This window comes from Lactuca serriola, chromosome 8 (genome assembly GCF_051521515.1).
Source record: "Lactuca serriola cultivar US96UC23 chromosome 8, Lser_US96UC23_V15, whole genome shotgun sequence".
NCBI lineage: Eukaryota > Viridiplantae > Streptophyta > Magnoliopsida > Asterales > Asteraceae > Lactuca > Lactuca serriola.
This window is the reverse complement of record NC_136415.1, coordinates 275,935,767-275,950,131: the sequence shown is the minus strand read 5'-3', so window position 1 is coordinate 275,950,131 and position 14,365 is coordinate 275,935,767. Positions and strand designations below refer to the sequence as shown.

At 31.4% G+C, this 14,365-nt stretch overlaps 1 protein-coding gene across 6 annotated transcripts; it reads right to left on the bottom strand.

Moving 5' to 3' along the window:
• Nucleotides 1-6,123: 6,123 nt before the first annotated feature.
• LOC145065683 (OVARIAN TUMOR DOMAIN-containing deubiquitinating enzyme 4-like) lies at nucleotides 6,124-11,679 on the bottom strand. 6 transcript variants are annotated; one of them, XR_013688511.1, is made up of 7 exons: nucleotides 11,569-11,679; nucleotides 11,318-11,439; nucleotides 11,046-11,086; nucleotides 10,359-10,457; nucleotides 9,784-9,924; nucleotides 7,883-8,216; nucleotides 7,545-7,784 (listed from the first exon to the last, which is right to left on the bottom strand). XR_013688511.1 is itself a non-coding variant. In XM_079012724.1 (6 exons), exons 1-5 carry the CDS (start codon nucleotides 11,615-11,617, stop codon nucleotides 9,786-9,788), a joined length of 450 nt encoding a protein of 149 aa, XP_078868850.1. In that variant the 5' UTR covers nucleotides 11,618-11,679; the 3' UTR covers nucleotides 7,827-8,216; nucleotides 9,784-9,785. The 6 variants fall into 6 exon arrangements, 4 of the variants coding, with proteins under 4 accessions (XP_078868850.1, XP_078868851.1, XP_078868852.1 ...); XR_013688512.1 differs by lacking the exon at nucleotides 9,784-9,924 and having other exon boundaries at nucleotides 6,124-7,784; XM_079012724.1 differs by lacking the exon at nucleotides 7,545-7,784 and having other exon boundaries at nucleotides 7,827-8,216.
• Nucleotides 11,680-14,365: the final 2,686 nt, after the last annotated feature.

The following is a 14,365-nucleotide window of genomic DNA, read 5'->3' as shown; positions in this document are numbered from 1 at the left end:
CTCCGACTCGCTGAGTCACTCTTTGGAACTCGCCGAGTAGGGCTGACTCGCCGAGTCCAAGTAGTGACTCACCGAGTCAGGTCGAATAGTAAGCCAGAATACGATTTTCAGCTACATAATGCATCAATACAATAGAAACCAATCAAGGCTCTGATACCACTGATGAGTTTTAGCTATAAGAACATCCTATGTGCTCATACAAACCCTAATGCTTGGATCTAGGTTTCTCTATTGTACATGCAAATTATCCAAGACTATAAACCCTAATTCTAACATACAAGTAATCATATTAACATAAGAATGGGTTTAAGTTATTACCTTGATTGTTATATAGCAATAACAATCCCAAATCCTTCTTGTATTGACTTTAGAAAGCTTAGAGTCACAAATGTCACTCCTGTAATGGTTCACAAACACCAAGAGCAAGAGGATGAAGAGGAGAAGAGAAGGAGGCTGCCCAAAACATGTGGAAACCCTAGAAGGAAGCTTGTCCACGTTTTTGGGCATAAGGGTTCCTTAAATAGTGAGGCTATTAGGGTTATCTAACAAGGAAACCCTAATTTGGATGCTTAAGCCCTAAGCAACCCATGGACTCCTTTCCTTAAAGGACTTGGACGATTTCTAATGGGTTTCCCCATAGAATTCGTCCCACCTTATAATATAAGGCAATGCATAGCCCAATTGCAATTATCTTATAATTACAATTCCAGTCCCTTAAGTTTAATTAATCTCTTTTAGTCACAAACTTAATTCTTATTAATTCTTTACTAATATTAATTAAACAATATGATTTCTCCTTTAATATATTATTCTCATAATATATTAATAAATCATATTTAATCCTTTCTCTCCATAATTCATCCTATCAAGTTGCTTTGGTGAAGGCAACCCAAAAGGACCATGCACCATCGGGTCAAGTATATACCAAAATAGTTATGGACTTAGACACTAATCCAACATGAAGATGACTCTCCCACAAAGGTTCATGAGAGAGAAGGAGCCGATAGTGTTTGAGCCAGAAGAAACATTTTTGGAAGACATCTGAAAAAGAAGAAAGACAAGTTTAGATTAGATATAAAGATAGTCCTTAATAAAACACCCAAATGTAATATTAAGGCTAGGACCCAACACAATATTTTATAACTTAGAAGAGGGATGTCTTAATCCAAGCTATAAAATATTTGAAGGTAGGTAAATGACGATTCACCAATTTCCACAATGAAAAATAAAATAAATTATTAGGTTTTAATTGGTTTTGAAACTCCTAGATTCTTTGAGATTCTTTGAGATTCATTGAACTTTTCAATGACATGTTTCAATCTCGAGTGTGCCCTTCAAGTTTTGTGACTGGGATGTCGAGGATCACAAAACAAGGTGTGAAGTAACCATGCAAATTACTTGGTACCCTTAATGTTTATCACTCAATCGATGTGCCGGTTAACAACATGCGCTCCACCGACCTATGATAAACCTTAAGTCACCCTTTGCCTACCTTGTAAAGTCCAGGTTAGTGTGTCGGTTAATCACACATGTTCCACTAACGACTTTAAGCAAAGTGCAAAGTGTAATTTCATGGGTTAGCACCTTATTCACATTTTCCTAATGTAACTAAGATTGAGAATTTATAAAAATATTTAGTTACTTTACAATCATCATACTTTTAATGAGGATTAAAGTCATTGTCCTACCCGTTCGGCTAACGACCCTCCACCAATCAAGGAAGCGGTGGGTGAGAGTGGACACCCATTAAACTGCCATTTTATAGGCAACAACCTTATGCCCCCTTATAGACCGACTTCGTGAATGAGGTCTACTAACAGTAAAATGAATTTTGTTCTTATATATATATATATATATATATATATATATATATATATATTAACTTATAATATTATAAAGTATAAGGGTTGAATTTTAACGTTTAAAATTCTAGGTGTTGGAACTAAAGTTTTCAAAAAATGTGTGAGACTTTACATGTTCCAAAACTTGAGGGCAAGTTTTGGAACTTTCAAAACTTTTCAACTTCATAACTTATGAGTTAATGGTTTATTAAAATGAGAGACTTTTCATTTTATGTAACCTATGTGTTTATTAATGAACTTTAAAAGAATGACTTTTGGTTATCCGTAACTCGAGGACAAATTATGGATTCCATTAAAACACATCAAGATCAAGAATTAAACTAAAAAAACAATTCCTATGATCTTCTAAGCTCATAAGTTCATGAATGTTCATATCAACAATTTCAAGAATCATAAACTACTCATACAAAACTTGAAATTTTGATAATAGCCATTGTAAATGGATTAACATAACAATTACACCATCTAAAACAAGTTTTATAAGACCATAACAGTTTAGGGTAATGTTTCTAGTCCATTTCCAGCAGCCAAACTCAAAAATCTGCATTCAGGGAATCTTACTCGTCGAGTGCACGAACCTACTCGACGAGTAGGATGATTTTACACATGGACTCATCGAGTCCCCCATGGACTCGGCGAGTTCACTCAACATAATGCAGAAATCTTGAGTTTTTTCAACAGTTTGCATCAAGTATCAAGAAAACAAGCCTAGGCTCTGATACCACTGAAGGGTTCTGAGCATTCTAACACTCCTATGGTGTACATGCAACCCTAGAAACCTTGGATCTACGTTTTCTCTAAGATACATGCAAATAATAATTTTCCAAGGTTTACACCCTAACTAGCATGTTGTGGGGTACTTGAATCATAAAACAATAGTAGAATTACATACCTTTTAGTAGTGGTTGATTGCTTGGAGTTTGAGAGCCTAACACCAATAACATGGATGCCTCAAATGGAAGTCACAAATCACCACAAACTTTGGAAACTTGAGAGATTAGTATATCACTTCTAGAAATCGGCCACTCTTTAGTTCTCACACAAACTAGTGCAATTTCAAGTGACAATGACTCCTTTATATAGTGTGGTGGATTAGGGTTACATTTATGTAAACCCTAATACCCATGACCTTTCATTTCCATGAGATTCATAGATTAAAGCTCCATGGACTATCCATGGATTTTCCATGCAAGCTTAGCCCATTCCAAATAAACAATAGCCCAGACTATATAATTACAAGAGCCCATATTTAATTATTCACCTTTTTGATCACCAAATTAATTCTAGATCAATACTAATTAAATAATGTGATTTCACATTAATATATTAGAACTTTTAATATATTAATAGTTCATAAACATACTATTCTCAAAAGACTATCCATCAATTGTTCGGATGAAGTGCAACCCAAATGGACCATGTTGGGTCGGGTCAAGTACATCTCAAATATAGTTATGGACTTAGACACCTTATCCAACAATAGGGAGGGTACGGAACGAGATGCCAATTTGTTTGGGGTAGTGGCTCATATGTTAGGATAGCATAAGAACCAAATTTGTGTGGGGTAGTGGTTGAAATTTCGGTGGGGGTTTTGTTTTTAATGGCGGTAGAAGGTAATATATTAAGCATGTGGGCGGTAAAGGCTAGTGCATGATGCCAATGGGAGGGTGAAATAGAGACATGAAGAAGGTTTTTACGAACCATGTTATTAATGGTACAAATGATTCTTTTAGCTTTACCATTTTGGGATGAGGTATAAGGAAACCTAAATTGGAATTGTGTACCTGTGTTAGCGAAAAGTTAGTGTAATATAGAGTTATTGAATTTACGACTATTGCCGTATTGAATTATTTTGATAGTTCGTTGAAATTGTGTTTGTATTAGAGTGTAGAATTGCTGATAGATTGGACATACTTGAGATTTGGTTTGTAAATGATATGTCCAAAGAAAGTATGAGAAATCATCAAGCAAGACTAAATAATATTTATGACCAAGTTTAGATTCAACGGGTGAAGTCCATAAATCGGCATGTATAATATCAAAAAGAGCACTAGTAATTGTTTGAGATAGAGAAAATGGAAGATAAAAACGTTTTCCTAAAGAACAGACATTACACAAATTATTGAACTTTAAACTAGAATTTGGTAAACTAGACTTAAGTAAATGAAAAACAGAAACCTCGGGTGACCAAAACGGTTGTGATAAATTGTTATTGAAGTGGCATGGAAGGAGACAGAGGAATACTTGTCTTAGGTGGAAGTGAATCGGTAAAGATCACCGATACTATTGTGGCATGTGAGAAACTTCCTTTTTATAAAATCCTTCACAAAGAAATCGAAAGGGTCAAATTCAACGGATACCTAATTATCCCAAGTAAATTTACGAACAGAGACCAAATTTTTAATAATTTGAAGAACATGATTGACATTTTTGAGAGAGTAAGAATGATTAGAAATTGAAAGAACGATGCAGCCTTGACCTCGAGTAGGAATGTTAGTGTCATTACCAATCAGAATCGAATGCAGTTTAGTTAATGTGTTGGTGTGGGAGAGAGTACATCAGTCCTTAGTGAGATGAGAAGTAGACCTAGTGTCCATGTACCAAGAATTGTCTGGAGGACGTATTTGCATTGTATGGAAAGTTGCATCGAGTTGGGAGGGGATCATAGGTGGATCGTACTCAGATGAATAGTTAGCCTGTGATCCACTTTTTTGCTGTTAAGCTCATGGTGTTGGGCCGAGAAGACCTATTTGTGGGCTTGGAGCTGCTTTTGGGTAGGGTTAAGGTGGGGAAGCCTAATGTGATGATTGATACCAAGGAAAAGGCCATGGATAGGTATTGGTGTGGCGCCCACGACCTCTGTCGCGTCCTCGACCGCCTCGTCTACGGTTGGATCCCCGATAGTCTCCCCGACCACCACCGCGAGATGCATTATTGCCGGTTGTGAGATTAGATAGTTGGGATGTGTTGTTGGTGGATATGCATGATACCTTTTGAGTAACCAGAGCTTGAGGTGCATGAGTCGACTAGTTGGTTTGACGTTTTTCTTCAAGGAGAAGTTGAGAGCATGCTTTTTTAAACGAGGGTAGAGGATGCGTTTGTTGGATTAGATTGGAAACAATATCATATTCTTTTGTGAGACCATACATTAATTGAAGAACCACTTTAACTTCTGAGATAAGGTTACCTACGTTGGCCAATTGACCCGAGAGACTTTTTTGACGATCACAATAATCGTTAAGATTAGAGAAGGAGGCCAAATGTGTGGAATTAAACTGTTCCTCGAGGTAAACAACCCTTGTGGATATGTTGTTTTGAAAGATTTCTCCAAGTTGATCCCAAAGGTCTTGAGTGCTGAGTTTTTTTTGCAAAGCTGGGTTGAAAATAAAAACCCTTTGTAAAAATGGATTGATTCTTATTTGATTTGCAAAAATAGGTTTTTTTGTGGCCCCACATAAAAAAACAACGTATTAATATATAATTTTACATTTTCGCCCTTTCAACTTTCATAATAATACCACAACTTATATATTATTTAATTTTTATATCTTTAATTTTTTAAGTTTATATTTTAATCTTTATATATAATATATAAGTTTATTATTCAAATTACATAATCAAAATTTATGTAAATATCAAGTATTTCTTTTTAATCTTATATATATATATATATATATATATATATATATATATATATATATATATAATTTTTATGTCAAATTATTTGTAGAAAAAAAAGTCATTGAATTGTTATTCTTTATCTGGAAAGTAGATGCCTGAGTTGTCACTATCCACATGCAAAAGTAGATGTCTTAATTGTCACTATCCACATGCAAAAGTAAAAGCATGAATTGTCACTTTCATCTGAAAATAAGTAAGTAAAAGTTAAAAAAATAATTATAACTTTGTTTACGTTTAATTCATTTTCTAATATATATATATATATATATATATATATATATATATATATATATATATATATATATATATATATATATTGAATTTACCATTTTAGTTTCCATCATCATTTTCATAAGTCATAGTTCTCACAAATTTGAAATCCTAGCTTTTCTTCTTTAATTCTTCAGTCACGTTTGTGACTTCATACACAAATCTTCCTTCACAACTAAATTGTAAGGTACATACTCTTGTCTAAATTTCAGATATCTAACGTGAAACATTATATATAATATGATAATTTATATATTTTATCTTTTTGTTTATTTTGCAGTTACAAATAATGTGGCCTGCAAATACTAGTCTAGTAGATCTACTTAACAATTATGGAGTATCACAGCCAGTTCACCCTATTGATTTTGTCACCAACCCCTCTGAGGTATAATTTCCTTTACCTAATGGTGCTAGATGTGAGACAGATAATGAATTTGGATTTGATGAACCCAACTCCCAATTTAGTGAAAATAGTGTTAGTGAATCATTAAGTGATGTTGGGGATGAGTCAGACGATAATGTGAATGAAACTCCGATTGTGAGTAACCATCAAATTATGAACTTTATGAACGATACTGGAGACGAAGGAGACAATGACATAGTAGATATTCAAGACAAAATTCATTTAGATTTTTGGAATGAATTTGAAAACAAAATAAGGTTAGGAATGTTGTTTGAAAATAAGGATCAAGTAAAAAAAGGCAGTAAGACTTTGGTCGATTAAGCAAAATAGAGAGTTTAAGGTTTGTGAAAGTAAAAGTAGTTTTTGGATAGCAAAGTGTAAAACTCTTAGCAGTGAAGAAGGAAGTTCTAATACTAACCCATATACACCGCAGTGTGCATGATATGTTCGTGCAATGAAAAAGAAAAACCATCATATGTGGAAGATCACACGTTAGGTGGATGCATACAATTGTTTCAGATCTTGTAGAGGCAATGACAACAGAAGTCTAAACTCTGCAACTATAGCCTTCTATATCATCCACTCAATTGAAAAAGATATTGCTTATCCAGTGAAACATATACAGGCAGATATTAAAAATATTCTAAATGTTGATGTTTCTTATTGGAAGACATGACATGGTAGGAGGAAAGCCACAAAGAACATTTATGGAACTTGGGAAAGTAACTTGGCAGAGTTACCCAAGTACATTGCAACTTTGCAAACTTTAAATCCTAATACCATCATGAAATGGTTTCATAATCCAAATGGCTCATCACATGTGGCAACATTTAAGTATATTTTTTGGGCTTTTGGACCTGCAATTAATGCATTTCATCTATGCCGACCTGTTATTTCCATTCATGCTTGTCATTTGAGAGGTTCGTACAAGGGTAAAATGCTTATTGTTGTTACAAAAGATGCCAACAATAATATATTACCATTTTCTTATGCCATTGTTGATGAGGAAACTACACACAATTGGAGTTGGTTTTTGTATCAGTTTAGACATTTTGTTGCTCAAGACAGACAATTGTGTGTTATTTCAGACCGACATCAATGAATAATTCACGCAATGGAAAATCTAAAGGAATGGAAAGAGCCATTGAGATACCATCGATTTTGTCTTCGACACATCAGAAGCAATCTCATGAAAAAGTACAAGAGCGTGAGGCTTAAATCATTTTGTTGGGATATTGGAAGCACCACACAAAAAAGAAAGTTTGTGAAGTATAAGAAACAAATCAAAGCAATCAATCTTGAAGCCTGACAGTATTTAGACCAAATTGATAAAAGTCAAGGGTGTCTTTTTTATGATGAAAATCGTCAATGGGGGTCGTTAACGACAAATATATCCGAGAGTATGAATAATGCGCTACGAGGAGCAAGACAAATACCTATTAGGGCGTGTATTGATCTTACATTCAATAGAGCTGTGCAACTTTTTAGAAAACATAGTGATGCTGCAATGAATTGCAATACACCTCTACCATCATGTATGTGGCGTCTCTTTCGTAAACGTGACACTTCTGCACAAAGTCATACTTTAACTGAGTTCAACTATAATGAAGGTGTCTATAGAATTGTCACCAAGTTACGATTAAATGAAAACAGAGGAAATACCCACACTGTCAATTATTATCAACATACATGCACATGTCGTAAGTGGCAGATGGAAAGATTCCCTTGTTCACATGCTCTTGCATTTTGTCGTTTTAGAGAGGATAACCCTTTTTCCATTATCAATGATGTTTACACAACTGTGACATACAAGCAACAATATAATGACGGGTTTTCACCACTTCCTCATGTTGATTATTAGTTAGAGGCTAATTGGAGTATTCAAGCATATAACTCAAAATGTGTTGTCGGTCGAGGTCGGAGGCGTGAAAATCGATTTCGTAACGAGATGGATGTTTGCCATCCTGATGAACCTCGTAAATGTGAACTATGCCATCAACCTGGTCATAACAGGAGAAATTGTTCAAATTCTCAATCAAGATTCAATGCGATGTGAACCATTTAACTTTTATTATTCTTGTAATTTTATGTTTAATTTAGTTGTTAGTTCATGTTTAATTTCTTTTGTAGTCGTGTTTTTAATTATCTTGTAATTTCGTAATATAACATACCATATATTTAATAGTATATTACATTAAAAACAATTATTAATATTATTAATTCTGTTCGGTTTATAGTGATTCGGTTTTAGATGAAAACCATAACCAAATCATATGTATTGAGTTAATCAAAATTAAAAATCTTACCATATCTTTTAGTAATGGTTCAGTTATATATATTTATTTTGTTATGGTTTGGTTTTTTGGTTAATATAGTCACCCCTAACTTTATTTGATTGTAAGGTTATACCGCATGAAGATGGAAGAACCATACATTGCCATTTGAAATTACAACCCGTTTGGGTTTGAATTCGCAAAAATTAAACTTAAGAAATTAGCATACAAACTAATAAAAGCCTTCGGGCATAAATTTCCATCATGTACAGTCATCCGATTAATTGCATAATGCATATCTATATTTAGTTGTATATAATGAAACTAAATAAAATTTTGTATGCCAGATATAATTAAGCCTGAAAATAACAGGGAATTGATATCAAATCAACTGCATTTCATGTAGATGATAGGTTTCAATAACACATAAACTCACTATGTGGCTTAAGACCATAGGTTTCATAATCATTCGCTCGTCTCTTTTTACAATAACATACAAAATATTAATTTGATAATAATCGTTCCAGATTTGGAAATGATAATTTACAATTAGCTTATTCAAACGAAGATAAGAAATTTGAAATGTGTTTCCACAAAAAAAAAAAGTTTTAAAGGTTAAATCAAAAGTCAAAATAAAATGGGTTTGCATAAACTCTCACCATTGGATTAACCAAATCAATATTTCCAGAAAGTAATCATTCATATTCTTCATATAAACTTCAAAAAATCAATGTCGAACCTTGCTATCTGTTTCCATAAAGGAACAATGTGTGGCTTTATTTTTATTTATGCCAACAAGTTATATAATTAACGTGAAAAGAATGCTAAGAAACTAAGAACTATTAAGAGAACATTTGATCTGCATATTTTAATCAAAGAACTTAATAAAAAAATTACATTTTTCATGAATAAATAAATATATTTCGTAAAATCTAAGTATTAAATGATTCCTAGTTCTTAAATTCATTTAATTAATAGCCATTCATATTGAGTAGAAATGTACAATATGGAAAATATTCATTTCTTAGTATATTTTTAAGACAAATAAGTATGGAAAACAAAAGTTTGTGTTTAACATATGTTGAAACTCCAACCTTATTAAAATCAAACACTTTACATATCTTTCTTTCGTTAAGTTCATAATTTCTAGCTGTTCTTAATGGAATTTTTGTTATCTGATTCAATTTTGCAAACACAATTTTTGGTCATATTTACCTGTTCTTGATAATGTTAATACAAAAACAGAAAATAAAAAAGATTGTAAAACGATTCCCAAAGTGTTGCTAAATTTTACCTTCAATGCAAAAGATCATAGTGTCCGTAATCATGATAAAGAACACTAATTGGATTTTCCTTCCCATACTCTTGTCCATAATCCGCTATTACTTTTACAGACTTAGATTTTTTATCTATCATATAAACTCTGATAGGCACCCTGTAAATAATGGATACAATATTATAAACTTAATACAAAATTACAAAAAAGTATATAATTGGTGGTTTATCTTACGTTTGACCTGCCACAATTTAGGTTTGACAAATTAAAAAGTAGTTTATAAAAAAATATATATTCTTACGTTAGCATTTCAACACATTTCAAGGAGCTTATTGAGCTTCTTAAAAATTCTGTCAAATATACCTAATTAATTATAAAAAAACCAATATTTTTATGTTATTTTACCTGTTTCAGTTAGTTGTTTCAGTTAGTTTAATTAGCCTTTTATATATCAACTAGCTTTATATATATTTATGGGTTATCCTTTTAGGTATGAGATAACTTTTAGTTTATGAGAGATTTTGAAATAGTCTACCACTAACTAGCATGCATTAAGGTTTTGACTTTTGACAAAATAAAAAATAGATACATACCTAAGGACATGAGAAGACATAAATAGTTCCGGTTCACCTCCCCACACATGTGACCGTTTCATATGTGAGATATAAGTCTCAAAATCACCTTCAAGAAACCTGAAAATCCATGTTAGTCTATTTATTAGAAACTAGGTGTGAGACCTATGTATTACACGAGTTTATAAAAAAATTTAATATAAAATTATAAGCATTACATAGTTTTTAAAATAATAATTTTACATAAATACAAAGAATATAATAAATAAAGCAAATAATAAAGGTTGTAGAACATTTATTATGAAATTTAATAGAATGATCTACTTTACATTTATAAATCTCATTAAAATGTGAATTTTAAATTTAAGAAAAATAAAAAATTTAAGAAAATGACAAGTGGAAAAGAAATAATTCAAAAACTCTTAGAAAATGACATGTATCAAATTGAATGAGAACATGACATTGAACAAAATTGATTTTCATTTATTAGGTTAGATATCCAAAAAAATTGCAACATTTGAATTGATTTCTCAAAATCTCACCCAACATTATAATCATTTAAAAAAAAGCATAAAACCATATGTCCATGATTCATCTATTTTGTCATACCTCGAGTTTTTTTTTTTTTTTTTTTTTTTGGATATTAGAAGCTACTGTTTAATCAAAGTTACACTTGTTTTAGGATTGAAGATTGAGCTTCAGTCTTACCATTCAGTTTCGGACCTTCTCTTGATCAACTCCTTCACAACCTATCAAAAATAACAATACTCCTTAATCCTTATATATGCTTTAGATCAAAAGGTAAAGTAACAATTTTTAGAATCGTATAAGATCAATTTCAATCTCAAAACTAACTTTAGTTTTTTAAAATTCTTGAAAATAATTAGATTTGATATTCGAAAAGTTCTAAGTCATAATATAACGTTAATTGTTTAATTGAAGAAAATAAATACTAAATATCAGTTGTAGTTATTCAATACCTTGGATCTGAGATCATCAGCAAGTTCCTTCGCAGCATTTTCCTTTGGAATTGACGTTCCTGCTCTCAAACATGCACCATGAACAACAGAGCGAAACAAGCATCTTCCGTCTCCAGGTATACCTGTACATAAAACGGTTTTCACACCAATAATTATTCATATATCTTTTTTTGATTGGAGAATTTAAAAATCTGTTTAACGTAATATATAATTGCACACACATGCAAAAAATCAGATAGAACATCACATACTTATCAGACGTAAATCGCTACTGAAAGGAGAATTTCTCAGTTTAGACATTGATATAAGAAATTCAAACGCTATTAATTAGTATGATTGACGAATTTTTAAATGAAATGGAGAATTTTACCTGCGCCTTGCTGGGATGAAGAATCTGTTTTCGAATGTCAAAAAGTGGAGGGATCTGAGAATCAAATTCCATCTGATCGCTTTTTCTCATTGGTGATTGGTGAATCTTATGTTGTATGGTTTATATTTGTTACGTGTGTCAGTTGTAAGACATTACCAAAAAGTATATTTTAGGGTCAATATCGTTTTAGCCCAACAAAATCAACGTATTGATTTAAAACATCTTTATTATTATTATTATTATTATTATTATTTTAAGTAGAAGTCCTTAAACTTGCTATTTACGTGTTAAAAACATAATTATAAAATATAGAGTAAATTATAGTTTTGATCCTATGGTTTGATTAAATTCGTATTTTTTTTGTCAAACATTTCAAATTTTATAAAAATGCATGCTTATAATTAAAAAAATTACGATGTATATCCAAGGTCCTTTTAAATACACCATTTTACTCCTTTTATATATATATATATATATATATATATATATATATATATATATATATATATATATAAAATGTGAATAACATCTATTTTGTGGTCGTCAGGACAATTTTGTACCAATATATGAAAATAATGAATGATTATGATGTGAAGGTATATTATATTACAATGGGGGTAACAAGTACTTTATAATTTCTCAAATTTCATTGAAAGGGTAGTTTAGTCGTTTAAACGATATTTAAAAAAATGAAAATTTTGGATTTTAAAGAATTATTAATTCTCCAAATTTTATATATATGATTTTTTTTAAATTAATTAAGCTTCAATTCTAATGTAATTTTTAGTTATAATCAATTTTACCCTGTCAAAAATGATATGTTGCTAGAATGATATTCCATGAGAATGTCAGTAATAAACTAATAAAATTTTTGAATCATTCTCTTAGAATGAGAACAATGACATATCATTTTCACGGTATATCATACTAATGGTAAAATGTTAATATAAACGATATTCTTTAGAATATGTTAACATTTTTGTGATAATGAACTTAAAATACAATTAGAAAGTAAAATACATCAAAAGAATAAAAATCTTAAAAAACATTTTGACATTCTTGAAACAGTTCTTTTTTGATTCTTGTTTCGTTTTCATCAGGTTTGTCGTTCTTGAAATCTTTTGCAAAAAAAGAATTGTTATTCTTGAAATAATCATTATTCTCCTTCTTTGTTCGTTCTTAGCAGTCTTGTGACATTATATCAAAATGTTATTCTCCAAAGATTTACTAATAAATAATGAAGACTATTAACTTATTTCACCGATGATCAATGCCAATCGCCAAATTGTTTATAAATAAAATAAATGAAAATTATTATCTAATTTCTCCAAACTGTAATATCATCATAACTTTCATAGACATAATCTTTTGAAGTAGACGAAAAGAAGCACCTAATTTATCAAAAAATCCACCAAATAATACATACCAATCAATTAAGGAATAAAAGCAAATAAATATAAAATGTCTATGAAAGAGACTTTATTTAAAGATGGAAAAGATTACTTCCCATACCAATTTTTTCTGTTTTTTCTTAGAAAAAAGGAATAGTAGTGGTGATATAATCGTAAATGCTAATATTGTTTTTCCCCCATAGAAATGTCGATACACACATATAATTAAAGCGGAAATTAAATCAGGAAACTAAGAAAATAAATATAAACCCTAACAAAATCAAGCATACAAGGAATTTAAGATTGTAACACTCATAAAAATTTCATGAAAATTTAAACTTTTTCAATCAACGAAAAATCATATTTGTTTACATTGTAGTTTTCAAAACAAGTTTAAACATCAGAGAAATCCCAAAATTATAAAACAAAACATGAGGAGGTGCATGACCATGCATTCGCCTTTCCACGATCCTCTGAAGTACCTGAAACATAATTCAAAACTGTAAGTCCAAAGCTTAGTGAGTTTCCACCAAAATACAAGTACATAACAAATAGCACAAATATAATAACAACATGTAATAGGTCCACAACTAACAAACTGGATTACCCCTGATCCTACAGCATAAGTTTGGCGTGCTCCCCGACCTGATCACTCATCGGACTGAATACCACTAAGCTCTCACTACGAGTCTGGCATGCCCTTCCCAGCCCTCAACTTGTATCTGGATTGCTCATGAGCCCTCAGTATGAGTCTAGCATGGCCTCCCTGGCCCTCATCTCATATCTAGCATGCTCCAGGGTTTGTTGGCCACAACATGGAGCAGTACAACCTCAACACAACCCACACAATATGTCGACATATAATAGATAACATCATATATATAGATAAACAGACAGTATCACATGTAGTCTTACAGATCTAACAGACTAGCATATCAAACTAGCATGCATATCTAATCCATACTTAGCATATCAACAACTACTAGGTTAACAAACCACTGGGTTGGTCTTGGTACCGTTGACCCCGGAGTATAGTGTAACATTTCGTTTATTAAATATATATATATATATATATATATATATATATATATATATATACATACATACATATATATATATATATAAGAATTTATTAATGAATAGTAGCCCTAAATGCGGAATAATTTAGCAAGACATTGGTTTTGGGGGTTAAAAAAGTCATAATTGAGAGTTTGGGGGTTAAAATGTAATTCCCGGATTAGTTCGTAAAGAATTTTGGAGGTTCAAGGTTGTTTGGTAAATTCTGAT

Bases quoted from the DNA above. Each gene is read 5' to 3' on its own strand.
- LOC145065683 (XM_079012724.1), bottom strand. From the start codon at position 11,617: ATGTCTAAACTGAGAAATTCTCCTTTCAGTAGCGATTTACGTCTGATA. The intron at 10,458-11,045 runs GTAAGACTGAAG...ATGGATTTTCAG, and splicing joins AGAAGGTCCGAAACTGAATG to GTTTCTTGAAGGTGATTTTG. The intron at 9,925-10,358 runs GTATGTATCTAT...CATTATTTACAG, and splicing joins ATGTCTTCTCATGTCCTTAG to GGTGCCTATCAGAGTTTATA.